General features: G+C 56.6%; 2 protein-coding genes across 2 annotated transcripts in view; both read right to left on the reverse strand.

Annotated features, from left to right (window-relative positions):
• The window catches only part of TEF (TEF transcription factor, PAR bZIP family member), a 25,288-nt gene extending 23,861 nt beyond the window's left edge, over positions 1-1,427 (reverse strand). The window contains exon 1 of the mRNA XM_041756531.1: positions 1,298-1,427. Within this exon, the coding sequence (XP_041612465.1) occupies positions 1,298-1,400 (103 nt within the window). The 5' untranslated portion in view covers positions 1,401-1,427. The remainder of the gene's footprint in view (positions 1-1,297) is intronic.
• ZC3H7B (zinc finger CCCH-type containing 7B) overlaps positions 1,295-27,569 on the reverse strand; it is a 65,742-nt gene continuing 39,467 nt past the window's right edge. The window contains exons 8-24 of the mRNA XM_041756527.1: positions 27,488-27,530; positions 26,707-26,897; positions 26,036-26,357; positions 24,805-24,863; positions 23,913-24,012; positions 22,064-22,225; positions 19,813-20,018; positions 18,688-18,788; positions 17,095-17,276; positions 13,723-13,808; positions 10,072-10,205; positions 9,850-9,955; positions 9,600-9,708; positions 9,168-9,301; positions 8,865-9,028; positions 5,451-8,497; positions 1,295-4,555 (exon numbers count right to left, since the gene is read on the reverse strand). Of these exons, the coding sequence (XP_041612461.1) occupies positions 8,251-8,497; positions 8,865-9,028; positions 9,168-9,301; positions 9,600-9,708; positions 9,850-9,955; positions 10,072-10,205; positions 13,723-13,808; positions 17,095-17,276; positions 18,688-18,788; positions 19,813-20,018; positions 22,064-22,225; positions 23,913-24,012; positions 24,805-24,863; positions 26,036-26,357; positions 26,707-26,897; positions 27,488-27,530 (2,346 nt within the window). The 3' untranslated portion in view covers positions 1,295-4,555; positions 5,451-8,250. The remainder of the gene's footprint in view (positions 4,556-5,450; positions 8,498-8,864; positions 9,029-9,167; positions 9,302-9,599; positions 9,709-9,849; positions 9,956-10,071; positions 10,206-13,722; positions 13,809-17,094; positions 17,277-18,687; positions 18,789-19,812; positions 20,019-22,063; positions 22,226-23,912; positions 24,013-24,804; positions 24,864-26,035; positions 26,358-26,706; positions 26,898-27,487; positions 27,531-27,569) is intronic.

Consider the following 27,569-nt stretch of genomic DNA (forward strand, 5'->3'; position numbering starts at 1 on the left):
TGGAAAGACTTCTAGCTTCACCCACCCACACAGCCCTTCAGAGATGGCAAGAAAGTCAGCTGTGGCTTCTCTGCCAGGCTTAGTTGAGAGTTTCCTGAAGAGACGGGCTTCTCTGGGTTAGCAGCCGGGGCCTGAGGCTACGCGGGCGTAGGAAATCCTTCTAGGACGCCCGCCTCTGAGAGTGGCCCCGACTGCCCCGGGATTCAAGCCACAGGGTGCGTGGTCTGAGGGGCCTGCGCCCAGAGCTCTGTGGGAGAGCCCACAGGGACCCTGCCCTGAGCTTGGGGAGCCACCTTCCTCCCTCGGGGAAGGGTCTCCTCACTCCCCAGAGGGTGAGGGCAGGGCCTGTGGTGTCTGTCCCCAGGCTTCAGAGTTTGGGAGTGGCTAAGAGTCCTTTGGAAGGAAGTCCTGCGGGGACACCCAGGGCTCTGGTGACAAGACAGATCAGGTGTCAGCACAGCCGGATGAGCAGAGAGGGGTCCCCCAAGGGGGCAGCTGGGAGTCCTAAGTCTGCTCCAGCAGCAGGGGACCAGGGGGCTCCTTTAAAGGCACATGTGGATTCTGAGCAGCGAGGACCTGGGTGTGAGCCCCTGACATCTGAGCACAGAAGAGATTTGGAGAAACGTTTATCAGGAGGGAGTACTCTGAGCAGGCTGGCCCCCAAATCTAGCCACGGGCTTGTTTCTGCAGGCAGGCTCAGGAGGCACCTGGTGCCGGCTGCTGGCCCTGCCCCTCTGTCCACGCCCTCCTCTGCTGGCTCCCGGGCCCCGTGTTTGCCCGTGTATCCTAGGAACCGGGGCTGCGAGCCTGTGGTCCTGTTACATAACAGCTTCCATGCCATGCAGGGGTTCAGCCCTCCAGCGAGCGGGAGCCGAAGCAGGCGAATGGAGGAAAGCCTTTTCTCCAGACACCGGACACTGCCCAGATCTACAGCCTCCACCAGCTGCCGCCACCCCACACACACAGAGGGAGGGAACTTAACACACAGTCGGCGGCGTTCAGTGCTTCTCCCAGCACAGCGCGCGGGTCCTGCCCATGCCCCACGTGAGCACAGCACCTGTCAGTGGCTGCACGCTGGCCAGGGCTCCCGGAGCCCACAGGCCCAGGAGGCAGCCCCTGAGCTGCAGTGGGGGCTCCCCACTCTCTCCCTCTCTGCACCCAGCCCTCCTCCTGCCCACGAAGGGGGCCCAGGGCAGACCTCAAGTGGGGAGCTGCCCGTCCCGCCACCGTGCCTGTGACTGCCCCCACCCCTCGGGCACAGGGGCGGCCAGCCAACCCAGGCCACCTCCGTTCCTACCTGTCCTCTTCTCTGGCCAAGGCAGAGAGTGCTCCAGCAGGGACTTGAGGACCTCAGGCATGTCCATGGCAGGGGCCACTCCAATCCGGTCACAGCTCGACATGGACGTGGCCCGGCGGGAGGTGCTTGCTCGGGGAGTTCAGAAGCAGCTAGAGAGGCAGGAGCTGGCCCGGGAGCCGCAGGCTCTGGAGGCGGGCGGGGCGGGAGCCCGAGGCAGCCAATGGGCAGTAGGGGCCCCAGCCCACCCGTCCACCCCCGGCTCGGCCGACCGCCAGCTCGGGCTGCAGCCAGGCCTTCCCTTCCCGCTGCCTGGCAGGGCGGGCCTGGCCCTGCGCCAGCTGCAGCACGTGGAGCCACCGCGCCAATCCTCTGACAGAGCCCGGCCTGTTATCTAACTTTGCAAAGGGAAGTTCTCCCCCAGGCTGGGAGCCATAACCAGGCCTGCCAGGTGAGACAGGGAGATGGCTCCCCGCCCACAGCCAGCGTGTGCCGCACACCCAGGCGCACTCTGCCGACAGACCCTGGTGGCCAAGTGCCGCAGAGGGCAGGGCCGGCCATGGAAATCAGTGTGGCCCGGGACCGGAGACCCTGGCGCTCCGGACAGCACAGCACGAAGGTCGTACTCTGAGTTGGCACGGACAGGCACAGGAAGGGGGATCACGCCTTCACCTGCAAGCTTGGGAGCCTCGAGAGGTTGTTGGCACAGTCTGACACCTGTGCGTCCTGCAAGGCACACAGGTTTGCGTGTGGCGTGGCTAACTGGGGCTTTGCGCCATCTGCAGAGCCCGACGCCTGCTCTCCTAAAAGACATGTGAAAACCTGCAGCCTGGGATTCCTGTGGTCTTCCGGGGAGGGGAAGAGGCAGGTGCCCAGCAGACAAGCCCTGGGTGGGCCCACAGAGCAGCACCACTGAAAGGGAGCGGCTCAGACTTGTCTTGAGTGATGTCCTGCCTCCCAGCCCATCCTGGAGACCTTGGTGGCAACTGGCTGTTTGCTCCCTGGCCCTCTCAGCAGGACTTTGGCCTCTGTGGTCCCCAGGCCACTTGAGCGTGTGGTCAAAGCCAAGGTTCCGTATGTCCCCCTCCACCAAAGACCAACAACAGACTCGGCAGGGGAGGTGGGGGTGTAGGGGGGTCGGGCTTTTGATTCTGCCGCACACTGATGTGGGATCTTGGACAAGCTTGCACGGCTCCTCTGGATCTCAGTTCCCAGACTCTTCAGTGTTGTGACCTCTGAAGTTCCTTTTGACGCCCATTCCATGTCTCTGACACTCCCAATTGGATGCAATAAGCATTTGGTTCCCCTGCACCGTAGATGATTTCTAGGCAGTTCTTTACCACTTTCCCAAACTCTATTTTGGACAGAAGCAGAAATTCTCCAGGAACCCCTCTGGCCTCTCCCCTCCCCAACAGCCCTCAGCCTGTCCTCTAATTGCCCACCCATCCTCCCTAATAGCCCTCCCCAAACTCTGCTCTTTTCCCCAATTAATTAAAAATTAGTCTCAGGCTCCAAGTTCAACACTTTGGATTTCTATTCCTGTCCTTCCTCCTCATTCCTCTTCCTTGTAAATGAATTTAGTTTCTTATTTATCCTTCCACTGTCCTTCGCTTCTGAGATGCTGGATGGTGAGAGTGAGGTGGGCCTGGTGGGCTGGCTGCCTCAAGCTGACCTGGGATTTGCAGGCTGGGGCTGACTGAACTGCTCCTTGGCTCGAAAACCCACTCTTGTGCTAGACTGGCTTACCAAAAAGGTGGAGTGGGTAGGTGCAAGGAGCAGGATTCCAGGGGCAACAGGAAATGTCCTACGTGTCTCAACAATACCCACCTGCTGAATGACATTTCATCCTCGGAAATCTGTTCCCATGAACTCTCTGTAGAACCCTTTCCTTGTACAAAGGTACTAAGCATCTAAGACCACGTGTGCTTACTGCATACCTGGCACCAGCCTAGACCTTGTGAGGGATTCAAAGTTAAGTAACAAACCCAGCCAGGCAGGTTCCCCCCTTTAGGGGATTTTCATGCCACTGCAAGTCAGTCCACGTGGCACCCCTATTCTGCCCCCAGCACGTCCAGTTGGCAGCGTCACCTATGGTCACACAGGGGCCACTTCAGTGGGTTGCTGGGTTGAGTGGCTGGAGAGGAGAGAGACAGGGAGAGAGGAGGCCACAGAAGAACCTGGAGACATTTGGAAGGGACCTCAAGGTGGGAATGTTGGGGTTGTCTGCGCTCGTTGGTTTTCCTGACTCAGAGGTCTGACACCTGCTGGGGATGGCCCCCCTGGCAAGGGGGTAATAGTGGGCACAGTTTCTGGTCACCCCCTCAAGGGCTTTCTCTGGAGAGGTGCAGAGTCCCCCTGAAGGTCTCTGGCAGCCACCCTCCCTGCCCAGTTGGCCTTTCCTTAGCAGCAGCTTCCCCAGAGGTAGGGAGGAGGAGCCTGCTGGGGCTCCATGGTGGTGGTGGTGCCTACTGTGGCCCTTTCCCACAGGCATGAAGACCAGAAATGGACCTGTGTTCAGTAACTGGAGGCTGCTCAAGCCAGCTCTGGCTCCTTGATGGATAAACTGTCAGGCACTGATCATAAATACCTAGCTTACGTCGGGGCTTGGAGATGCACACACAAAATACAACTGAGAGAAAAAGAAAGGTGCAGGACAGTAAGTGCGCATAGAGGATAGTGATACAACCATCTTTGTCAGCTCCTGTTCCAGCTCTGCCTCCTCCAGGAAGCCCTCCCTGATCTGGCACCTGGAGCTGTGCCTGTCCTGCCTTCCTACATTCTCCCACATAGGTCTGTATCCCCTGGCAGACTGTGGGCTCAAGGGAAGCCACATTTCTTCAGTAACTGTGTTCCCAGGACCTGAGATGGAATGGATGCTCAGTGACTGTTTACCAACTGATCACCTGAGCTAAAGGAGGAACAGAAGAGAACTCGGGGGAATGTCGAGAATTGAAGAATTTCATCTCCCAGCTGCATCAAGGTTCAGCATATCTTACTTTCTTTGATTTTTCTGAGTTCAGGGGTGGGGGGGTCCAGGTGCAGGTTCATGATCTCTCCAGCCTGAGGACGGGTCTGCTTTTTTCTTTTCGGAGTTGTACCTTGCTTGCCATGCTGGTTTCGCTTTTCACGGTACTGCCAGTGGTGCTGAGAACCCCACAGAACATCAGTGCTGAAGGGACCTCTGCCGATCATCACTCAGTTCCCAGTGGTTCTCATTTTCCTGTTTCCTTCCTGAGGATCCTTGGAACCCTTGCTGAACATCTGTAAGATGTGGACATCAAACGTGCAGGTTGTTGTAGAGAACAGACACGCCACATCCCGGGCCAGGCACACAGAAGGTGCTCAGTCAAGTTGGTGGTTTACCTTGCTCATCTGGTCATTTATCAAGGACCTGAGCCCCTATGCATATCTGGCCCAAATGATTCACCCTTGGAGAATTCATCGGCCTTCGACCCCTGTTCCTGCAGTTGCAAGTGGTCTGGTGAGAGCATGCTCTTGAGCACATGCAGACCCTCCCATCAGGATTCCCCTCCATCACCTGCAACATGCACAACCGAAGAGATCTGGAAAAGTGTATCAGCCCAGCAGATACGGGCTTCCCCGACTGAGAATTGGCAATCCAATTCGCCCTCTCCTTTTCAAGATGAGAAATCTGGGCCCAGAGGAGTCTGGGTTGCAGTCAGAATCCACGGGACACCTGGCTGGCTCAGCAGTTTAGCGCCTGCCTTCAGCTCAGGGCATGATCCTGGAGACCTGGGATCGAGTCCCGCATCAGGCTCCCTTCAGGGAGCCTGCTTCTCCCTCTGCCTGTGTCTCTGCCTCTCTCTGTGTGTCCCTCATGAATAAATAAATAAAATCTTAAAAAAAAAAAAAAAAAGAATCCAATTTCGAAGCATGACACAGACCCTCACTTTCCTGGAAAAGCCACACCCAGAAAGGGCACAGAGCCAGCCATCTGGAACTCAGGATGGTGCCCTTGATAAAGGCAGAGAGGCGTGGGTAACTATGGACAGCCCCATGCGGAGGCAGGCTGCAGGAAGGTGAAGGGTGGCTGCTGGGGCCACTTGTACACAGCACAGCTTGTCCCTGCCAGCCCAGGTGCTGCATGCCTGAGCTGGGGTCAGCTAGGTTGCCCTGTTTACACAGGGACACAGACCTTTTGCCCCTCAGCCCGCGGAATGTCCGCCCTGATGCATGCCCCACACCAGGCAGCTCTGCCCCACGTGCACAGAGCCGCCCAGGCCTCCAGACGCAAGTGCCATGCCAGGCAGCTCGGAACAGGAGTGACACCTTGGGGAAAGAGGTCAAAGTGCACACGTTTATTTTCTAGAACAAAGGCTAAAAGAATCAAGTTTCTTTCATTTTATTTTAAGAAGGACAAAAATTGTTATTAAAACATCTACATTATTATCAAGATACTAGACCTTATGAATATTTAATATTAAAGTGTGGTATTCTTAAATTTTTAATACACAGACATTTTAAAAGGACCATTAAATTGATTACTGCCCAGCTGAGAAATGCAGCATCCCTCCTTCCCCTTCCCCAAAAGGGACACTCACATCGGGGGCACCTGTCCGAAGTCTTGTCTCTGCCTGCTGGCAGTGGGCACAGGCCCCTGAGTCAACTCTCCAAGCCTCCCAGTCGGGGTCACGACTGAAATAATCACCCTCATCATTTAAAGCATACTCCTGCTCCTCCGCCCCCTGCCTCTTTGCTCTCTTCCCAACCCTGGGAGGGAGGGGGGGGGGGAATCCAGCTCTAGCCAGGCTGGGGAGCCCCAGATCCCAAGGGCTCCTGGATGGAGAACAGGTTGAAAAAGAAAAATATAGATAGATTCTGATCCTATTCTCTGGGGTGGGAGACACACACCAATCATTTTCTTGGCTGGAGCACCACTGCTCTCTCCCAGCAAGGCTGGAGTGGTCTGGAAACTGGGCCTGGGCAGGGCCACTCTTGCCCCTGCTGCCAAACCACCTCCAACCCATGGCTCCAAGGCCCCCAAATCTGAAAAATCCCTCTTAATTACACCAGGATGGCTGCATTTTCTGGCCAAATTCTTTATCTTTAGCCCTCATTAGAAGTGATTCCTTGGATACCACACACATATATAATATTATATAGAGCGATATATTTAATACCTGTGTATATATGCATCACGGGGGCGACATATATACACACTAAAAACGAGGCTGGTGACGACAGACTGCAACATCACGGATCAGGGAAAACAAGTGTCATCGACATTCACAGCCATGGCCCCCACCTTGCGTGTGGTCTCTCCTCCCCTCCAGTCATGCCACCAGCGCCGGGAGGGATTCTGTGGTGCTGGCCTGCTGGGGGCAGGGGTGAGGGGGGGTACAGGGAGAGGGAAGGGTGCATGCCACGGTTACTGGGGAGGGCTGGGCAGTGACAGCAAGAGGAACAACGTTCTCTGCGCCCGGGGTGCCCATAATCACATCATTGCTCGCTATCGATCTTTGCTTGAGGAGAAATGAGGGGGATTCCATTCTCTCTGTCTCACCCCCACCCCTGACTCCAGCTGTGGCCCCGGTTCCTCCCGGGGGGAGGGCCCACAGCGTGGGACATTCTGGAATGTCTCAGGAACTGGGGGAGGCTGGGTCTGCCCATGGGTCGGGGGGTGGGATGGAGAGGAGGGGGTACACGCAGACGGGTAGACAAGAGGGTGCAGACAGGGATGGGACAGGGCTTGGTGGCTGGGGGCAGGGGCTGGGGGTCAGCTGGGGTCCCAGGCAGCCGGCAAGGCCAGGAATCAGGGAGGACTAGGATGCAACTGTATGTCTAGGTCTGAGGAGAAGGGGGAGAGGGCCATGCTGGGTCCCCAGGAAAGAGGGGCTGGGTCTGATCCCCAACTGGTCCCTGCTGCCCAGCATCACCTCCCTTCTCTCCACATTCCTGACCCCACCCCTCCCCTTCCTCCCAGTACATCATGTGGAAGCTGAGCCCATGGGCACCCTGCCCGTTACCACCACCCAAGTGGGCGTCGTGCTGCCACACTCCCCACAACCATCCTCGGGAGGGGACGGTCCCTCTGCAGAGTGCGGACATGACCTCCCTTCCTCGGCCCAGAGGTGGCACTGCCTGGGACCCCCATTGCACACTGATTCAGAGACGGTCCTGTCTCTGCCAAGAGCCTGGAGGCTCCAGCAGACAACTGGCCCTCTCCTGGCTCTACCTCGTTCCGTGGCCTGGAGACCCTGGGCAGGTCACCCATCCCTGCCCAGCCTTCATCTCCCTCTCTGCAATGAGGGGGTCTGGGCCGAATCATCTCCAGGGACTCTGAGGACCTAGTCTACATTCAGTGGCCCACGAGGAGGGTCGGGCCGGTGGCCTGGCTGGAAAGGCTCCAGAGATCATCTAGCCCAGCCCCACCCACTCTTCCAACCAGAGGGGAAACTGAGGCCCTGGAGGGCAAGCGACCAATATTGTGTTCCCGGCTCCATCCTGGGGCGGCATTTAAAGCTAATTGGGGTCTCCAGCCCTCTGTGGTGTCCTGATCTGCCCCCAGGGGAGGTGGGGATGGGGTGAGGGTAGGGCAGGGAGGACCCCCCTGCTGCAGATTCAAGTGGGGACCCCAGGCTCCCCAGCCCTGAGCTTTGGGCCCCCTTTAGGAGCAGACAGAAGTTAAAGCTGTAGGCTGAGGCTGGAGGGGTGGGCCAGGCCCCTCCCTCCCCAACCAGGGGAGCCCTGGGGGGTGGGGGCATCTGCCTGGGGTTCTGGCAGGATGAGGACCCTGGGACCGCTTAGGGCTGCAGCATGTGGCCCTGGGTCTGCACACAGGTGGTGGGGTCAGAGAGGATGGAGGGGGCCCCAGAGGGGGCTGGGGGCTGCCTGAGGAGGGCGGCCCCCCACCCCTGCCCTGGCCCTCCTATCAGGCCCTCTGTCCCCACCCCCGCCCCTGACCCTAGGACTTCACCCGAGGCCCAGAGCGGGCCCTACTCCCCAGTGACAGCAGCGGCAACAGGGGCTTCTGGAGCGGCACCGGCAGTGTTCCCGTCCTCTTGCAGCAGGAAGTTGTATTTGCCAAAGTCGTCATCCCGGGGGCACAGAAGCATATCCTTGCGGGCCTTGGCCAGCTTCTGCTTCAGCACCTCGCGCCGGTCCAGCCACTCGGTGAGCTCCTCCTGCCCGTGAGCGCAGCGGCACTTGTCCCCATCTGGGCAGGCCTTGCCCTTCTGGAGCCTGTGGGCAGCAGAAGGCTCACTGCCCACGCCCCGTGCCCTTTTCACCACGGGCTGCGGACCCCGGGCTAGCTACTTGGATTCCCCCAAGACAAGCCTCTCCCTGGACAGCCTTGGGCCCAGCCTCCTCTAGGACCTGACCCAGGGCTGCAGGTGGGGGCCTGGCGGTTCTGAGCCCCGGGCAGCATCCCGCCCCACCCCGGCCCCACGCTCCTCACATCCACAAGCAGCTGCTCTGGGACACCACCCTCTGCACGCCATCTCTAGGACAAGGGGCGTGGGGGTTGGCCACGGGCTCTCTCAGGCCCACCCTGCAGCCCACCAGGTCCCACCATGCCCACCCACGGCCCTGCCCTCCCCGGGAGCACCTGTCGCAGAGCCGGAACTCGCCCATGGGGAAGCGGTAGGCCCAGCCACTGGCGTCGCTGTCGGAAGTGAAGACCTTCTCTTTGTGCTTCTCGGACTGGATGTGCTGCTGCCACTGCTTCTTGCTGTTGCTGTTTTTGCCGCAGAGCCAGCAGTGGTAGCCCATCTGGTGGGGGGCACAGCCGCCGTGGGTGCCCATTCCTCACACTTCTGCCCAGACCGATCCCCCCAGGGAGGCTGAGCCCGCCCCAATGCCCAACCAGATCAGGCTCAGGGACTGGCCCGAACATGGGTGAGGCCGTTACCATGATGTCGGCGTAGTCCGTGGGCATCTGGATCTGCTTCTCCCCTTCCCGAGAACTGATTGGGGTCCCTTCCCCTGGCTTCCCTGGGTTGTGTTTCTTCAGCCACATGTCATAGGTCTGCTGCATGTCCAGGACTGGTGGGAAGGAGAGGACAGGGTGCTTGGTGGGACAGGATTCTCCATCCGTTCTGCCCCATGATCCGCCCCCCACCCCCACCCCCGGATGTGGGAGCTGGGGGCACCGCAGGCCTTGCTGTCGGGCTGCCTGGTCAACAATGGAAAATGCAGAGAGGGTACGGCCGGGGGTGGCAGAAGGAGGGCCTGGGTGGCAAAGGGAGAGAGCAGGTATTCTTGGACCTGCTGATGAGTTGGGGTATCTGGCAATGAGGGGACCCTGGGCCAGGCCCCCATCCTGCCTGGTCTTCCCACTCACTCTTATTTTCCTTCATGAACGTCCACATGTCCCTCTCCTCTGGGCTGTGTGCAAAGGAGCAGTTCCCCACGTACTGGCACTTGCGGCCATTCTGCGCATGGATGCAGAGCTGCAGGGTGGGTGTGGGGTGAGCCTGCTGAGTCCGTTGGATTATGCGACAGCTCCAACCAGCAGGCAAGCCCTCCCAAGGCCCCTCTGCCCCCACACCTGAGTTCCTACCACCACCCTGCACCCCATTCCTGGCGCTCACATCGTATTGCTGTGGGAAGTTGCGAATGGATGGCAGTGGCCTCACCGACACCCATTTCCTCTTGGCCTTTGACATCACCAGAAGGACCCGCCGCTCCTTGGTCCAACTGTAGGACAGACGGGTGCTTTTTGGGGAGAGCCCAGTGCAGAGCCCCGGCCTCCTTACCCGTGGTGCTCGGGTGGGCCCCACCCTGCCCAAACCCCTGCTGGGCGCCTGGCTCACCAGTGCCGGGCCTTGGCGCTACAGTACTTGAGATCTTTGTCAGGCTCTACCACCTGCCCATTCCTCCAGCACTGGCCACACACAAACTTCATCTGCAGGTCGAAGGTGCTGGGCCCATGTGTCCGAGGGGCGCCCTGTTGGGGGAAGGGGGTCGGTGAATCCAAAGGCATCAGGGCGGAGGCCTGGAGTCTGTCACACAGGCGGCCTCCAGGAGTGTTAGGGCCCCTCAGGGCCTTAGAATGAGCCGGCCCATCACCACTTCCCAGAGGGAAGTAACCTCCCCACTCTAGGTCCCCTGGCCTCTCAGTGTGGGAACCAGGCCTGGGATGGGGCTTCTGATTCCCGATCGAATATTCTCTGCCTTCTCTGGCTGGTCCCCATGGGTCTGTTCTTTGGAGCCGCTGGCATTTCCCTGAGCATGGCCTGCTTTTGCACATGCTGTTCCCTCTGCCTGGAATGCCCTTCCTCTGGACTTGGTCAGGCTGGTTCTGGAAACTTTCAAAACTCAGCTCGAGTACCACCTCCTTTAGGAAGCATTCCCTGGAGTTCTTCTAAGTGGCAGCCACCCATCCTAGGAGCTCCCACAGTACCTGACTCATGTTGATCAACTCCTCCAGCTAGGAGGGCTGGGCCTGGCAGGCAGCAGGGCCCAGGTGGGAAGCTACTTGCACCGGAGCCTGCCTGGGCGGCCCTGGACTTCATCCTCATGCTCTGCTCTAGCCTTTCCTTTGAAGGCAGGGGGGCCTGTTCTTTGGCACCCTTGGGATGGGAGGGGGCGGTGAAAGTGGGGGAGATGCCCACGCAGCCTTGTCTTCTGCCACTTTCAACCTCCTCCTCCAACTACGTTGGCTAAATTACTGACTGTCCCATTACCTAGAGCCTCTCTGTCCTCTCTGGAGCTTCAGATGTGGGGTCCCCCCTCCAGGCTGCTCTCTCTCCCCCAGGCTAGAAGAGGGTACATGTCCTCTACTGTGGGAGTATCCTGTGTGCCTGGCACTACCTCGCTCAGGGCCTGTCCTTGAGCAGGAAGGGGTTCTGTCTACGTGTATTGACTGACCCTTGGCCGGGTGCTGGACGACTCGCAGCCTGGCTTAGCCCCAGGATAACCCCCATGTCACCTCGGTAACAAGGTAAAAGCAGAGCTTTGTAACTAGGGCATGGCCTGTGCTGGAGCGGGCAGGAGGTTCTCCATATCACTACTGATCTCTAGGTGTCCCACTGGATTCTCACAGAAGCCCGAGGGGACCATTTCACAGGTGAGGGAATTGCGGGGGCAGGGGGGGCTACTCTAACGAACAGCCATGCCAGGTCACTGAGCTTCGCTTTCTACAACTGTACAGCCTCACCAACTCCTCACTGTAGCCCTGGGGTCGGGTAGGACTGAACAGAAGCAGAGGCTCACAGAGGTTACTAATCCACCCACGGGTAAGTGGTCTGAGGACAGGATCCTGGTGAGAGGCAGGAGCTTTGTTGTGGGATGGCACAGCTGCGGTGCCGTGGGCACTGGGCCCGAGCAGCTTCTCCCCTGGCATCTCATCCTTGGCCCCAAGTGCTGCTGGCTCCGCCCTCTGGTGGCAAGCAAGCAAGACGCCTCATGCCCTGGTTGTGGCCAGGCCTGGCACAGAAGCCCTGTTCCCCAGCCAGGCCCTAGAGTGGCAACTTGGGTGGGCTGGGTGGGGCCCCTGGCAGCAAAAGGGGGTTGAAGCCTCTCATGGCACCCTTGGGCAGCTAGGCCTGCCCCCGTTCCTGGGGACCCTGGCAGCAGCCCTGAGGAGGAAGAAGGGGTAGGAGGTGGTGAAGACTCAGAGTTCTCTTAGAAGATAACACTGCAGGTCCAACCCAAGCCCCTCACTGCTTTCCAGCCAGGATCCTAGCCAGGAACAAAAAACAAACCACATGGCAGAGAGCGGGTAGGGAAAAGAGGACAGTACAGGGAGGGACAGAGGAGGAGGACAACCCAGGAAGCAGGGAGAGAAAGAAAAAGGACCAGAATGATGGGCTAGTGAGAAGGGCAAGTCCCAAAGGAACCAGGCAGCCCTGTGGGGCAGCCTGCCCTGCCCCCTGGCTCACTGCCACACCCACTCAGGAGGGGCCAGGGGCCCAGCCTTCTCCCAAAGTGACTGGTGGATGGGTTTGGCCTGGGGAGGGGGGGGTCATCCCTTATGTGTGTATGGCATAGGGGGCTCACCTCACACTATCTTTTGGGCCTGAGACCACCCTTTCTTTTCCCGTTGTCATCCACGGCTAAAACAGTCCCTACCTCTTGGGGAGGATATGAGGATTGAGGATGGCATGGGGCCCAGTGTGGAGCAGGGACTCTGCAAGCTGCAGCTTTGGTTGGGTTCTATGACCCTCATAGCCACCCTAGAGATGGCAGGCAAGATTATGATCCCCATTTTATGGGTGGGGAATCCTCTGGTGGTGGGAATGGTGCTGGTTGGGGGTGGGGAGCAGAGCAAGCTCTGGATAAGATGTCAGAGAACCAGGCATTTATTCCACTAAGAGTGCCCCTGGGTTAGTCTCTAGCATGCTCTGAGACTCAGTTTCCCCATCTGCAAATGCCACAGTGCCACAGCTTACTTCTTCAGGAACAGGATGAGGATTGGGATGGATGGGAATGGTACGATCAGTGGGAAGGAATATTTACACAGTCTCAAGGACCCTCCCCAGAAGATACTTTTCATTACAAAGGGGGAAAAACATAACTTCACGGTAGAGAAACCTTTACCTTGGAGGCACCTTTAATCAAGTGATCACCAGTAAAGTGACACACAGAGATGATGTGCTCCTGATGAGTGAACTGAGGCGAGCATAATAACATCACCTCTGGGGTTTGAGGAACCAGACAATCCCAAATGGATGAGCCTTTTACAAGATAGCGGCTCTTCAAAACCATCAGTATCATGTAAGACAAAAAAGACCAGGGGACTGCTCTAGATCCAAAGAGACTAGACAGGGGCCCCCGGGTGGCTCAGTTGGTGAAGTGTCTCCCTTCGGCTCAAGTCATGATCCTGGGGTCCTGGAGTTGAGCCCTGTGTCGGGCTCCTGCTTAGCAGGGAGCCTGCTTCTCCCTCTCCCTCTGCCCTTCCCTCCACTCATGCTTTCCCTCTCTCTTTCTCAAATAAATAAATAAAATCCCTAAAAAGAGAGAGAGAGAAAGAGAGACTATAGAGACACAACAAATAAATACAGTGTCACTTGGGATCTGGGGACGATTCACAAAATCTGAATAATAGGACGTCATCTGAAAAATTATAGCAATGTTAGTTCTGTGATGCTGACAACTGTCCTGTGGTTATTATGTAAGACAGTGTCCTTATTTTTAGGAAATAGACACCAAAGGATTTAGGGGTGATGAGGCATCATGTCTACCACTTATTCTCAAATGGTTCAGGAGAAAGTATGTATATAATTGTATATATATGTCTATGTGTGGACACACACACACACACACACACACACACACAGGACAAATGAGTGTGGAATGTGGTAAAATGGTTACTATCTGGGGAATCCAGAAATGAAAATACACAAATTCTTTGTAGTATTCTGATAATTTTCTGCTAAGTCTGAAATTACGTTCAATTAAAGGGATGGGGAATGGCCCTCGGGGTCCTGGGTCCTACCCCCAACGCCAATCCAGGGCCTCACCAAGCTGCTGCTGGCCTTCCCTGCATGGGCCTCCATCTGCTGCCAGTACTTCTTGGATTCCTGGACGATGTCTTCGTGGGTCATGCCTGTGGAGGGCGGGACCAGACACGGCGTATGTGAAGGAGAGTAGCAAAGAGAAAGGCAGGGGATCTGCAAGGGCCACCCAGGCCCACGCGAAGGAGCCCCAGCCCCCAGCTAGGTCCTGCCACACAAACACATGGGCAGCAGAGAAAGCACTCATCCTCTCTGGGCCTCTTAATCTGCATTAAGAATGAATGTGCTCTCTGCATTAAGAATGAAGGACCTCGGGCAGCCCGGGTGGCTCAGTGATTTAGCGCCTGCCTTCAGCCCAGGGCGTGATCCTGGAGACTCGGGATCGAGTCCCATGTCGGGCTCCTTGCATGGAGCCTGCTTCTCCCTCTGCCTGTGTCTATGCCTCTCTTTCAGTGTGTGTCTCATGAATTGACAAAATCTTTAAAAACAAAAACAAAAGCAGAATGAAGGACCTCGGGGCACCTGGATGGCTTAGTCGGTTAAGCTGCTGCCTTCAGCTCAGGTCATGATCCTGGGGTCCTGGGATTGAACCCCACATCAGGCTCTCTGCTCACTGGGGAGCTCTGCTCCCCCACTTATGCTCTCTGTTGCTCTGTCTCTTTCTCTCTCAAATAAATAAATAAAATCTTAATAAAACAAATAAAAGAAGAACCTGCTCCAAGCCCTCACAGGGAGCAGGAGAATCAAATGCAGCTAAGAGTAGGAAAATGCAGGAGATGGGGAACCCTGGGTGGCACAGCGGTTTGGCGCCTGCCTTTGGCCCAGAGCGCGATCCTGGAGACCTGGAATCGAATCCCACGTCGGGCTCCCGGTGCATGGAGCCTGCTTCTCCCTCTGCCTGTGTCTCTGCCTCTCTCTCTCTCTGTGTGTGACTATCATAAATAAATAAAAATTAAAAAAAAAAAAAAAAAAAGGAAAATGCAGGAGAAAGATGTTGGCTCTGCAGCATGGCACGGTGACTGCCTTCATGCCAGTCTCTTGGGCCTGCTGCCTTCATGTCAGTCTCTTGGGCCTGCTGCTTACATGACACCCACCCCCCTCAGTGGGGGTCTCAGGCCTGACTTCTGCTTGGTGGCCTCTAGTCCACTGGTTGTTAGGGCTTCATGTTTGGCCCAGGCTGGCTCACTAGCTCACTAAGGGGCTGCTGCTCTTCACTGTGAGTGAGCAAAGGGACAGCCACCCAAACGCTGTGGCCCAGACCTTCCCAATTTGACTGCTGACTACTGAACCCACCCTCTGATGTAAAGCTTGGAGCACTTTTTATGAAGTGTGCCCTCCTTCCATCTCCTCCAGTCCCTTTCTAGACTGATTTCCTTTTGATACTGTCCTATGGATGCTGCTCCATGGTGACTGTGTGTCACTGGGGAGTTCCTCTAGGCCAGGCACTGTGCTTGACACCCATCTTCTTGCTAGTGATTCCTAAATAGATCTCTCCAGCTCAGACGTCTCCTGTGAACTTCCAGACTTCCACATCCACCTGCCTGCTCACTATCTCTACTTGAAGTCCAAGAGGAAGCTCAAACCCTCACATCCCACAGTGAACCCTGACAGGACTCCCCAAACCTGCTCCTCCTACAGCCTCCCCTGCTGAGAACATAGCAACCCCACCCTTCCGGTTACTCTGCTCAAAACCCTTGCAGTTGACCTTATGCCATCCTTTGTCTCATACTTCATACCTGGTCCATCAACAACTCCTGTTGGCTCCACCATCAAGATATCCCCAGAATCTGATCACTCCTTCCACCCCTGCCATTGTTACCCTGGCCTAAGCCATACCTTCCCTGGTCCCCCCACTGTCCGCCCTTACCCCTCTATCCTCCACCCAGTGGCCAGGGCGACTTTAAAAAAAATATTGATCAGGGCACCTGGGTGGCTCAGTTGATTAGGCGTCTGTGTTTGGCTCAGGTCATGATCCTGGGGTCCTGGGATTGAGCCCTGTATTGGGATGCCTGCGCAATGGGGAACCTGCTTCTCCCTCTGCTTCTGCCCTTTCCCCTACTGTGTTCTCTCAAATAAATAAATTAAAATTAAATAAATAAAAAATATTGATCATATCACATATACCTCTACCCACTTAAACCCTCCACACCCTGCACATCATATTGAGAACAATCCCGACTCTATGTACAACCTAGAGACTTCCACATACTCAGGTCCCTACCAACCTCAGGCCCCCCTCCCCCCATGCATTAAGGTGCTCCACTCTCACAAACAGCATTTCTGTACCAAGCTTGCTCCCGCCTCAGGGCCTCCAGCCTTGCTCTTCCCTCTCCTGGCATTCTCTCCCTACCCTTTCTTTCTTTTTTTTTTAAAGGTTTTATTTATTTATTCATAGAGACACAGAGAGAGAGAGGGGCGGAGATACAGGCAGAGGGAGAAGCAGGCTCCACGCAGAGAGCCTGACGTGGGACTCGATCCAGCGTCTCCAGGATCACGCCCTGGGCTGCAGGCAGCGCTAAACCTCTGCGCCACCAGGGCTGCCCTCTCCCTACCCTTTCTTGCTCAAATACCACCTCCTCACAGAGACCTTCCCCAACCATCTTATCCCAGATGCCCCAGCCTGAGCCCCTCTCCCTCTGCATTACTTTCCTCTCAGCACTGAGCATGTCTGAAATCACACAACCCTATTTCATCAACCGTAAGAAGAAGACGTCAATTGTTAGATGCACTGTTATTTTATGTTACACCCAAAACAATGCTGCTAAATTACATTACAATACACAGTGGGGGGAACGTGCGTCCTAGACCAGATGGAACGCAGGATTTACTACGTACTTATTACGCTGTCTTGCCTTTGCTTACAGATATCAGATGTTCTCGGAGAACCAGGACCTCAAGGGGTCCTTGCTCAGGCCCAACACACAGCAGGTGCACTCATCACACTATCAGATGAATGAGTAAGCAAATAGCTTTTAATCTCCTCAGCTGAGATGGAGATTATGGTCACCAGTTCACAGATGGGCAAGGGGAGGCTCAGCGAGGGGAAGTGACCTGCTGATGACCAACCAGGCAGCCTGGCTCTGCCCCTTCTTCCTCTTCCACCTGTGTTCCGCTGGCAGTGCCCAGATAGGGATAAACCCAGGATCTTTCAAACCTGGAAGCTCCCGGAGAGCAGGGCCTGGAAGCTTCTAGAGAGCAGAGCCTTTGTGTCCTCTGTGATGTCTAAGGGGCACCGGCTCCTGCAGAGGCACGTCTCCCATCAAGCCATCGCCCCTCTGAACTCCTTCAGGCCCCCTCTGCCACCTGCTGCGGGCTGGCCCATCCACCCTCAGCAGGTCCCGCGCCTCCCCTCCGCCTGCCCTTGCCCAGCCCCCTCACCTGAGTACTGCTGCAGCAGCCACACTTTGAGCTCGATGAAGCTGTGGGCAAAGTGGCAGCTGTCTTCCCGCAGGCAGCCATAGCGCACCTCGTGGCGGCACACGTCGAACTGGAAATGCTCCTGGAACTGGCGGATCTTGGAGTACTTGAGGGAGGTGGAGCGGACGATGTGCACCAGGCACCTGGTGGGCAGAGGGCGGGGGGCACGATGCAGTCTGCAGCACCCCCCCTGCCCTCCCCCACCATTCCCAGGTAAATTTGGGGGATAGTAAGGAAAATATGGGAGCCCATAGTAAGGAAAATATGGCAGTGAGAGCACAAAGATTACAATATATTTTGAGCCACTGGGGTGAAAGAGTGCTCTCCTGAGCTACAGAAGGAATGGCCTGGTAGTTAAGATAAAAATGCAAATCATGGGATGCCTGGGTGGCTCAGCGATTGAGTGTCTGCCTTCAGCTCAGGTCATGATCCCAGAGTCCTGAGATCAAGTCCCATATCAGGCTCCTTGTGGGAAGCCCTCTTCTCCCTCTGCCTATGTCTCTGCCTCTCTCTCTCTCTGTGCATCTCTCATGAATAAATATATAAAATCTTTTTTAAAAATGCAAATCAAATTTATTAGATTTATGGGCCAGAAATTTTATTTTATTTTATTTTATTATTTTTAAGATTTTATGTATTTATTACAGACAGAGAGAGAGAGAGAGAGAGGCAGAGACACAGGCAGAGAGAGAAGCAGGCTCCATGCAGGGAGCCGGATGTGGGACTAGATCTTGGGTCTCCAGGATCAGGCCCTGGGCTGAAGGTGGAGCTAAACCGCTGAGCCACCGGGGCTGCCCCTGTTATTATTATTTTTAAAGATTTTATTTATTCATTCATGAGAGACAAAGAGAGAGAGAGAGAGAGAGAGAGAGAGGCAGAGACACAAGCAACGGAAGAAGCAGGCTCCATGCTGGGAGCCCAACGTGGGACTCGATCCTGGGTCTCCAGGATCAGGCCCTGGGCTTAAGGCGGCGCTAAACCGTTGAGCCACCTGGGCTGCCCAGGGACCAGAAATTTTAATTATGCTCACAGCAACCCTAGGAGATTGGGATCACCATTAACTTTACAGACAGGGAAACGAAAGGCTATAGCATTGATCAGGCTGGGATTTGGACACAGGACGCCGGGGCTCTATCATCCATGCTGGGGCAGAGCCAAGGGGAGTCACAGGGAGCGAAGGTGGTGCCAGGCCTGACCCAGATCCTCTCACTTGTCTGACGCCAACGTACTGACAGTGGAGGGCACCAGATGGGAGTCAGAGATGTGGCCTCCCACGTTGAGTGAGCTACTTCCAAGCCTCATCAGTACAAAAGAGACTGTAACTCCTCCCTTCCAGGAGCAAGATCATTAAAATACCAAGAGAACGCTTGGAATACAGATCTCATCTGTTGGTTCCATCTGTTCCAGGTGGATGCTGGATCTGAGCCCTAAATTCTGCCCCTCAGCTTGACACTCCAGGTACACCCTCTGGCTTCATTTGCTCCCCAGGCATCTGAACCACCCCAGCTCTCTGTGTGCCCCTGCTCCCCGGCCCAGGCTGTGGGTCCCACTCACTTGTTGTTATAGAAGCTGTGCTTGGCAGCCAGGTTGGAGCAGACAGACGGAGAGTCCTTGGTGCCTTTGCTGATGATCCGGGGTTTACTGTCAAAGCAGATCTGCCGAGGGAGGGAGTGGGCTGGGACCCGGAATGGCTACCTGGCACAGACTGGGTCCCTGCCAGCCCTGCTGAGTCAGGGGAATGAGAAAGGGCACCCCAGGTCCTGTAGCCCCCACCTCTTTGGCTCTAGCTCCCAGATAACCTGGGCTGTGGCTCTCTCTGGTCCCACCGCTCCAAATGCCTGGGGTAGGGGGTAGCTCCAAGTCTCTGAGCCTGAGTTTTGCCAACTTGAAACTGGGGTGACCATGCCTACTGTCCCACAGGCTCACTGTGAAGCTCAGGAAGGACATAACAGAACTGCAAGTGCTTTGTAAAGTACATGCAGCTGCTGGCCGGGAGCTGTGATGCCAGGCCAACTGCGCTGAAGGGAGCGGCCAGTCCACCTGCTGCAAGGGTTGGAGGGGGAAGGGCTGGCTATGCAATGGGTCAAGGTTGGGCTGAGCTGCACCAACCCTGCCAGCAACCTAGATCCAGAGCTCTCACTCCACGGAGATGGACCTGACACTATCACTGGCCTTATCATGCTCCGATCGGGCAGGGAAGCAAGGGGCCAGCGGGGTCTTCTGTGGCAGCTCTGGGGACAGAATTAACGACAACTTGGTGGAGCTGCTGGGATCAGAGCTGAGTCTTAGAGGGTCCAAGATGCAGGAACACAGCGAGGGTGCTCCAGGGAGAAGGGATGGCCTGGATACAGGCAGGGGGGTGGGCAGGAAGGTATAACGGGCATTGGAGCCAACACAGCTAGACAAGGAGGTGTGGGGAGGATGAGCACCTACAGTGCCTGGCGCCCAGCCTGGCCTTTGATGGCCATCAGGAAAGAGTGGATATGATCATCTCTCTTTCCTTAGCAAGCTAGGGTCCCACAGGCCTTTCTGACAGTGCAAGGACCTACGGGTTCTAAAGTCAGGTCCCCCAAACTCCCAGGTTCCGCGACTGACATTCTTCAGAGGCTCTCGTGCCCGGGAGGCCCACCCCAGCCCCAGCTATGCCAGAGCCTGCAGAGGAGGCAGGCGGGCAGGTACCTCACAGAGGAAGGTGAAGATGCCCTGGTGCTCCTTAAGGAGCTTGGCGATGGTGAGGCTGCCGCGCTTGACGCCCCCCAGCGGGTCAAAGAGCAGGTCGCGGTTGAGGGTGCCTTTCCGCTCCTCTGTCCACACGTCGATCTCCTCCTGATGGTAGGCGAAGGTGCAGTTATCCCCGTACTTACAGTCCTGCTTGTTAATCATGTCTGCAAAGAGGCAACAGGACACACACGTTCTGCCAGGCGGGACGGCAGCCCATGGAGCCCCCGGGACACCACGGTCGCAGGAGGTGCTCAGGCCCAGCTCCTCTGCGGTGGGCTGGGGCGCTCAGGGGGGCAGGGGTGCTCATCTGGGACCTGGGAGGGCGGGGGGCAGAGCTGGGGAAGGCCCTTCCCAGGCCAGGTCCCTTCTCTGCCCTGCACCTTGTGGGGGTGGGGGGACCTGCGTGTTCCAGCTACAGGGCAGGTTGGTCACAACCCTCTACCCCCACCACAAAGCTGCCTTATGTGCTTGGGGTAGGATAAGAGGTGGGATGAGGGGGTTGGTAGATGAATACAAGCCTCTAAATAAACACAAGTGGTTTCATTCTGATTATTCACCAGGAAAATGCCCTTGGTTAAGGGCCTGGGCCTTCGAATCCGGCAGACTTGGGCTGGGATTCCCTGTTATTCCTCAGTTGTCTGTCCCATAAACAGAGAACACTGGGTTGTTGTGGGAAGTAAGTGGAATAATAAACAAAACCCCTGGGGACCAGGGGCGCCTGGCCGGCTCAGGGGTTAGAGCATGCAACTCTTGATCTCAGGGCCCTATGTTGGGTGTGGAGCCTACTTTAAAAAACAAAACAAAACAAAACAACCCTGGGGACCAGGGAGTTGTGAGGGCAGCAGGCTCACAACCTGGAGCCCTGGCGGTCGAAACCTTTTCTTTCCCTCCCCTTGCTCACACTCTCTCTAAGATGCCCTGCTCCATCCTTCTGCCAGGATGAGGGAGCTGATACACAGATGATCACCACCGACTGCTCTGTGCTGGAATCAGCTCTGCACCCAGGGAGCGGGGAGCCCTGTAGGGAATGGCTTCCCAAGATCCCAGGCGCTGCTTAATCAAGTTCAAGGGAATGTGGAAAAGAGTCTGGGTTCTGGGCAGCCCAGGTGGCTCAGCAGTTTAGCGCCACCTTCAGCCAAGGGGGGCGTGACCCTGGAGACCCAGGATCAAGTCCCACGTTGGGCTACCTGCATGGAGCCTGCTTCTCTCTCTGCCTCTCTCTCTCTCTCTCTCTATCTCATCTCTCATGAATAAATAAATAAAATCTTTAAAAAAAAGAGTCAGGGTTCTGTGTGTTTGGGGAGTGGTTAGGATAGATGGGAGACTTGTAAGCCTCAGAGAACTTGGACTTCCTCCACACTGGGCAGGGGAGAGCTGATCGAGGCCTTGTAGCCCAGAAGTGACATATCCTTAAGATTCTGTGGGAAGGACAGAGAGCTGACCCAGGGAACCCAGGGCTACTGTCCCCTGGGGAGATAAAGGCCTCAGTTTCCTAGCCCAGAGTTATGAGTTTGTGATGGTAGGGACAGAAAGGTGACACTTGGGATGCCTGAGTGGCTCAGTGGTTGAGCATCTGCCTGTGGCTCAGGCTGCCTATGGCTCAGGATGTGATCCCGGGGCCAGGGATCAAGTCCCACATCAGGCTTCCTGCACGGAGCCTGCTTCTCCCTCTGCCTGTGTCTCTGCCTCTCTCTGTGTGTCTCTCATAAATAAGTAAATGAAAAATCTTTAAAAAAAAAAAAAAGGGTGACACTCTAAAGCACTCAACAATGTTGTGACTGTTCACACAGCACCATGTAGACTGGGAAATCAAAGACAGCAAATAAGATACGTGACAAACGTCCACTAAATACTGGCCACGTTGACATGAGCTGGAAGTGGGGATGATGACAACATGATAGTTTTTAAAAGCTAATATTGATCAGGGTGCCTGGGTGGCTCAGTGGTGGAGCGTCTGCCTTTAGCTCAGGGCATGATCCCAGAGTCCTGGGATTGAGCCCTACATCGGGCTCCCTACTTTCCGGGACCTGGCTGACCCTCACACTCAGTAGGGGCTTCAGCTGGGATGGAACATCCTGAATTATCCCCACGCCACCCCACCCCTGCCCCCAGTCTATGGAGCTGTCAAGGTAGGAGCTTGATGCTCATTCTGATGTGGGATTCAGCCTCGATGAATGCCACCTTTGTTTACCTGCCATAGCCCACCCACCTTTGCACAGGTAGTAAGAGCCCACAAAGCTGGTCTTGGTGGGCCGGGGCCGGATCCGCTTCCAGGTCTGGTCTTCAGAGCTCCGGAGCCGGCCCAGCAGGATGTCCCGCTTGCATTTGTGTTCAAGGCCCTCGCGGTAGGTATAGTCTCCTGCCTTGGGCCCTGTGGGGACACATGGATAGAGATCGATTTCAGGTGTGGAATTGAAGGATGACGGCTGATGGGCCTGAGTAGCGGGACTCCGAGCCTTGCCTCAAAACCCACCTCCAAGGGGCGCCCGGGTGGCTCAGCGGTTTAGCACTACCTTCAGCCCAGGGCCTGATCCTGGAGACCCGGGATCTGAGTCCCATGTCAGGCTCCCTGCATGGAGCCTGCTTCTCCCTCTGCCTGTGTCTTTGCCTCTCTCTCTCTCTCTGTGTCTCTCATGAATAAATAAATAAAATCTTTAAAAAAAGAAAAAATACCCCACCTCCTTCAGCTGGGCCTCCCGCCCATTCTTGCCACCCCCTTCCTAGCCATATGCTCCCTAGGGACAGGGGGCCCGGGTCGAGGAGAGACCCTCTCCAAGGATTCCCTTCTAGGTACCTGCCCTCCCCTTCCATCACCACTCTGACTCTCCAGCAAGCCAGACGTTTCAGTGTTTCCCTAGAAGGAGTCATGAAGATAGCGCCCAGCAGAGAACAGACCTGCCCCTTTCTTGTCCTGCCTGGAAGGGCACTGTTTGGATTTATCCTCCCTTCCCCGCTCCTGCCAAGTCTTCTGACCCAGAACCTCCTCTCCTCTGACGATGGGGAAATAGTCCTTGTGGGGACCCCCACCTGTGATCTGGCTGTGCCAGCACCAGGTGTGTAGCACTTCATGTGGCATTAGTCAGCTTTCCCAGCACAGAGGCAGCGGGTATGCGGACTGGGGAGGCAGTCTGAGGTCCATGTGAGGAAGAACTTCATCACGGGCAAACCCATCCAACAAGATGGTGCCCTGCTCCCCGCCCCTGCAAGTCCATGGGACCTTTGGTGGGATGGCTCTCAGGGGTGACACGTATGTGGCAGGGGGATGAAGGAGAAGGTCCTGCAGTGGGTGGATGACAACAACTAGACAACCTCTAAGGTCCTGTCAACTCTAGTACACTTGAGATGGAGAATTCTAGACTGCTAAAATTTTTAACCCTGGCATCCCAAAACAATATTGCACTAAAACCTCAGGGATTCTGGCAAATGAGTCTTAGATTAGAATTCTGAGATTCCAGGTGTACTGAAAAGTGCTGCCCGGCAGGGGCCATCTATTCTGAACTGCTTCTGTAGCCTTCCTTGGATTTGGGGGCTGGCACTCTAGGAAATACACTGCCCAGACTCCTTTGCCACCCAGGTTCCAGGCAAGGTTTGCATTCATCCAGGAAGACGCACTCAGGGGAGAGATACACTGATAGGTAGAGGTGGCATGAGGTGTGGGCTGCATTTCCTCTGGCTAATGTGTTTCTGCAGCAGCCAGCTGGACTCCACTCTATGGCCAGGCACCAGCCTCTGGGCTGTGGGTGGCTATGACATGGGCCAGAACGTCCAGCAGCCCCTGACCCCTGTGTGAGAGCAGCACAACCCGCCTCTGGTCCTTGGTTTGTGGAGGAGCAGCCTAAAGGCCAGTGGAGGCTCCCAGCTTCCGCTCCACCAGCCTTTCTAGCAGCCTCAAACTCCCCTGTTCTATACTCTCACCCCTACCTGTTCAAAATACCTAGAGGGGCTCCTGCACTTATCTCTGACTGGTACACTAAGGGTCTGTCATTCTGGGATACTACACTCTTGAGATTCCCAGTATCTCTGGGCAGAGGGGTGGAGGAATGAAGGTGTGACATTACCTGTTTTGGGGTAGCAGAGCTGGCAGGCTTGCTTGAACTCATGGGTGGCAGCCAAGGGGTTCTTGATGAGCAAGGCGGTGTTGGGCATGGAGGGCTCTGGCTGTGATGGGAGGAGGTTGGCCATCTTGGGCATTGGACTCCCTCCAGAGGTTGGGGGGTTCTATGACCTCCCCTGCCAATCCTACCCAAGAGCAGAACTATAGCCCAGCACCCTCCCCTTTCTCCTACCCTCCCAGCCAGGGAATTCCATATACTACGATCCAGAATCTATAATATCGGGATTGGATCAGCCTAGTGGGGGTGCATGGGTGATAGTAATCTTGTCCTACAACCTTTCCTTTGAGCAAAAGCCCAACATAAAAGCATAGAAACAGGAATGGCCTCAACTGGGTCCTGTGCGCATGCCCTCCCCACTCCCAGCCTCTATCTCCCAAGCCCCCATGGCATTAGCAGATGAGGAAGAAGGCAAAGCTCAGAGAGGTTAGGTTACTTCCCGGGGCCACACAGCTAGTGTCTAGGCTAGGGGTAGAGTGCAGAGCACAGGCTGCCTGTCACCTACTCAAGCACTCTCCTAAACTCAGAACTGGCTGAGTCTAGAGAACAGGGATGTTCTTAGCCCTGGAAAATTTTCTTAACCCCTCTGAGCCTCATTGTCCTCTTCTGTCAGACAAGGATTGGGCTGTGCCCTCAGCTCACCCTCCCAGCATGTGGCTCAGTTTGGAAGAACCAGGGAGAGGCAACCTCTGGCCCACCCATTCTGAGGGTGTGTCTGGGGGATGCAGCACATCATCCCATACAGAAGGCTCACCTCTGTTCTAGAACCCACACCACTTCCCTTTCACCCCTGGGAGGGCACAAGGTGCCTGGTCATGGATCTGCACCAAGTACTCACCGAGGGGGCTGGTTTCTGAGTACCACTTGGGGGACGATGGTCCTGTGAGTTGGTTTCCTCTGCAAGAAGACACAGGGGTCACCTGCCCTGCTCTAAAGGGGTGAGAAGTCCTCTGGGGACTTTCTCGTATGCATTTCTAACTTTAGAAACCACGCAGGCCACAGATCCTCTACTAAGTGTGCTAACCCCCTGACTCTACCCTCAAGGCCACAGCTCAGGGACAGAGCGATGTCCCAGCCCGAGCATGTGCACCCTGTCCTTATACCTGCCACGGCCGCCACTGCCCCTGGAAGAAAGCCCAAGCTCTCAGCATAGCTCAAAGGTCCTCTGACACCAGCTTTAGGGCTTCAAGGCACCCAAGCCACCCTCCCCTCTGGCTGACTACTCTGCTCAGCGGCCAGCCTTCACCACACAAGCCTGTGTCATACTGCTCCCTCCGTCAGCAGAGGGTTGTCTCCTTTAAGGCTTTGCTCAGGGCAGCCCGGGTGGCTCAAGCGGTTTAGCGCCGCCTTTGGCCCACGGCCTGATCCTAGAGACCCGGGATCGAGTCCCCGTCAGGCTCCTTACATGGCGCCTGCTTCCCCCTCTGCCTGTGTCTCTGCTTCTCTCTCTCCTCTCTGTGTATTCTCAGAAATAAATATATAAAATCTTAAAAAAAAAAAAAAAAAAAGACTTTGCTCAGCCTTCCAGGAAGTCTCCCACAGCCCCAGGGCTGAGTCAAGCATATCTGTGCTCCTGCAGCCTTGTGAATCCCCGAGTCATGAGCACCCTGGCCTAGGTCCAACTGTCTGAAAGCTGGTCCTGCGAAGGGCCCAGACAGGTCTGCTTCCTCTCTGGGTCCCTGGCACCCCGATCAGAGTGAGGCAGAGTGAGCCTGTGGCCTTGCAGTCCTTCCCCCAGCCTTATTATCATTCCCATGGGATCCTACCAGCCTGGCGACCCCAGGGCCCCAGAAGGCTGGGCGGAGAGCACCATACTGTGAGTTCCAGCTCTGCTGTTTGATCTTGAACAAGACACCCAGCCCCTCTGGCCTCAGCCCCACCCTGGGCCGAGCACTGAGGGAGACACGGTAACTCAGAGGCAGTGGCCCTGGACCATGATGGGGAGAGAGGGCCTGGGCTTTGGCTGAATTGAACTGTAATCCCAACTCCACTCCCCAGAGACTGGAGATGTGGTGGCATTCTGAAAACTGTCAAGGGGGTGGGGGTGAAGGTGTCCACCCAGGCCTCACCCACAAAAGAGTTGGGTTTGTCCAGGGAGCCGCGGGTCGACCCAAAGCTGTCGAGGGCATCCAACCGGGTATCCGAGTACGGCAGCAGGTCGAGGGAGTCCAGCGTGGAGCCTGGGGGGTCGAGGGCATCCAGCACGGAGGCGGCCAGCTTCTTGGAGGGGTCCATGACGAGACCAAAGGAGGCAGGGGGCAGTGGGCTGGAGACGGGGATGGTGCCGCCCACTACAGGTGGCAGCAGTGGGGTCCCACCGGGGAACACGGGTATCAGCTGGGGCAACTCGCTGGGCACACCGCTGCCAGGCAGGCCACCCTGGACCAGGGACTGTGAGGTGGGGAACAGAAGGAGAGGTTGGAGGAGAACCTGACCACCCAGGCCTGGGCAGAATCAGGCACTGCAGGTCCCAAGCAAGGTGACACCTCTGCACCTCAGTCCCCAACCCATCCCAGGAGAGGAGCCAGGGATCTTCATGGTCCCTCTGGTTGTGGGTTCTCAAGCTTCACGTCTGTACCCCAAGCAGGTCCCTTTCCCTCCTCAGGCCTCAGTTTCTCCAACTGTGACATGGGGATGGGACCTTCCCTCCACCCCTGGTGGGGCGGGAGGATGAATGTGCGGGGGTCCTGGGTGGGGCTGGGGCTCGGGGGAGCAGAAGAAGGGCAGCAACCCAGCTCACCAGTGAGTCCAGCAGCGTGTCCAGCTCCGGCCCGAAGACATCCCCGTCAGAGAAGTCGTCCAGGCTCTCAGTGCCAGGCAGGGCCCTGCTGCTGTCCAGGGGGGCCAGCAGGTCCAGAACATGAGGGAACAGGGGCATCGTGGGGGCGGAGGGGAGTGGGGCAGGGGAGCCTCGCAGGTCCACGTAGCAATCTGTGGATGGGAAGGTGGGATCAGCAGCCCCCAGAGGCGGGGGTGGGGGGGACGGACAGGAGGTGTTCCAGGGCCCTCAGGTCCTCACGCAACACCTTCTCTCCATTCCCCAGCTCCTGTCAGGAACCCTGCCTGCCCTGCTGGCCTGACTCCAGGGCTGGAGGCTCAGTCAGAGTGAAGGCCGGCCGCTGCCGAGCAGGAGCGGGTCCTTCAGTCCCACAGTATTTCTCGAAGGGGCTTGGCTCAGTGCCTGAATATCCTACCTGGGGGAAGCAACGGTCTCCCTAAGGGATGCTTGGTAAGCGTGACCCTCCCTGGAAGCCAGTGAGGGAGAGAAGGGGACTCCCAGTAGGGGGAGGCGCTGACCTGGAGTGGAGGAGACGAGAGCAGCACTACCCTACTATGTGGCAGGCCCTCACCCTCTCCTGCCTGAGAGGGAGCGTGTTCTCCCAAACCCACTATCTTCTTTCATGCTGCAGGGAGTTGCTAGGGCAGGGAGCCCTCAGGTTCCAGCTGTGAGGGGTGACCACCCCGCCTCCTCTTCCCCGGGGACCCATCTCTACCCCGGGCCCTCAAATCAGGGACACTACCTGTTTCGATGTCATCTATGGACCCCAATCCATTGGAAGTTCCCTGTGGAGAGGAAGGACACAGGGGGTTGGGCAGATGTGG

Source organism: Vulpes lagopus, chromosome 5 (genome assembly GCF_018345385.1).
Source record: "Vulpes lagopus strain Blue_001 chromosome 5, ASM1834538v1, whole genome shotgun sequence".
In the NCBI taxonomy this organism is placed as follows: domain Eukaryota; kingdom Metazoa; phylum Chordata; class Mammalia; order Carnivora; family Canidae; genus Vulpes; species Vulpes lagopus.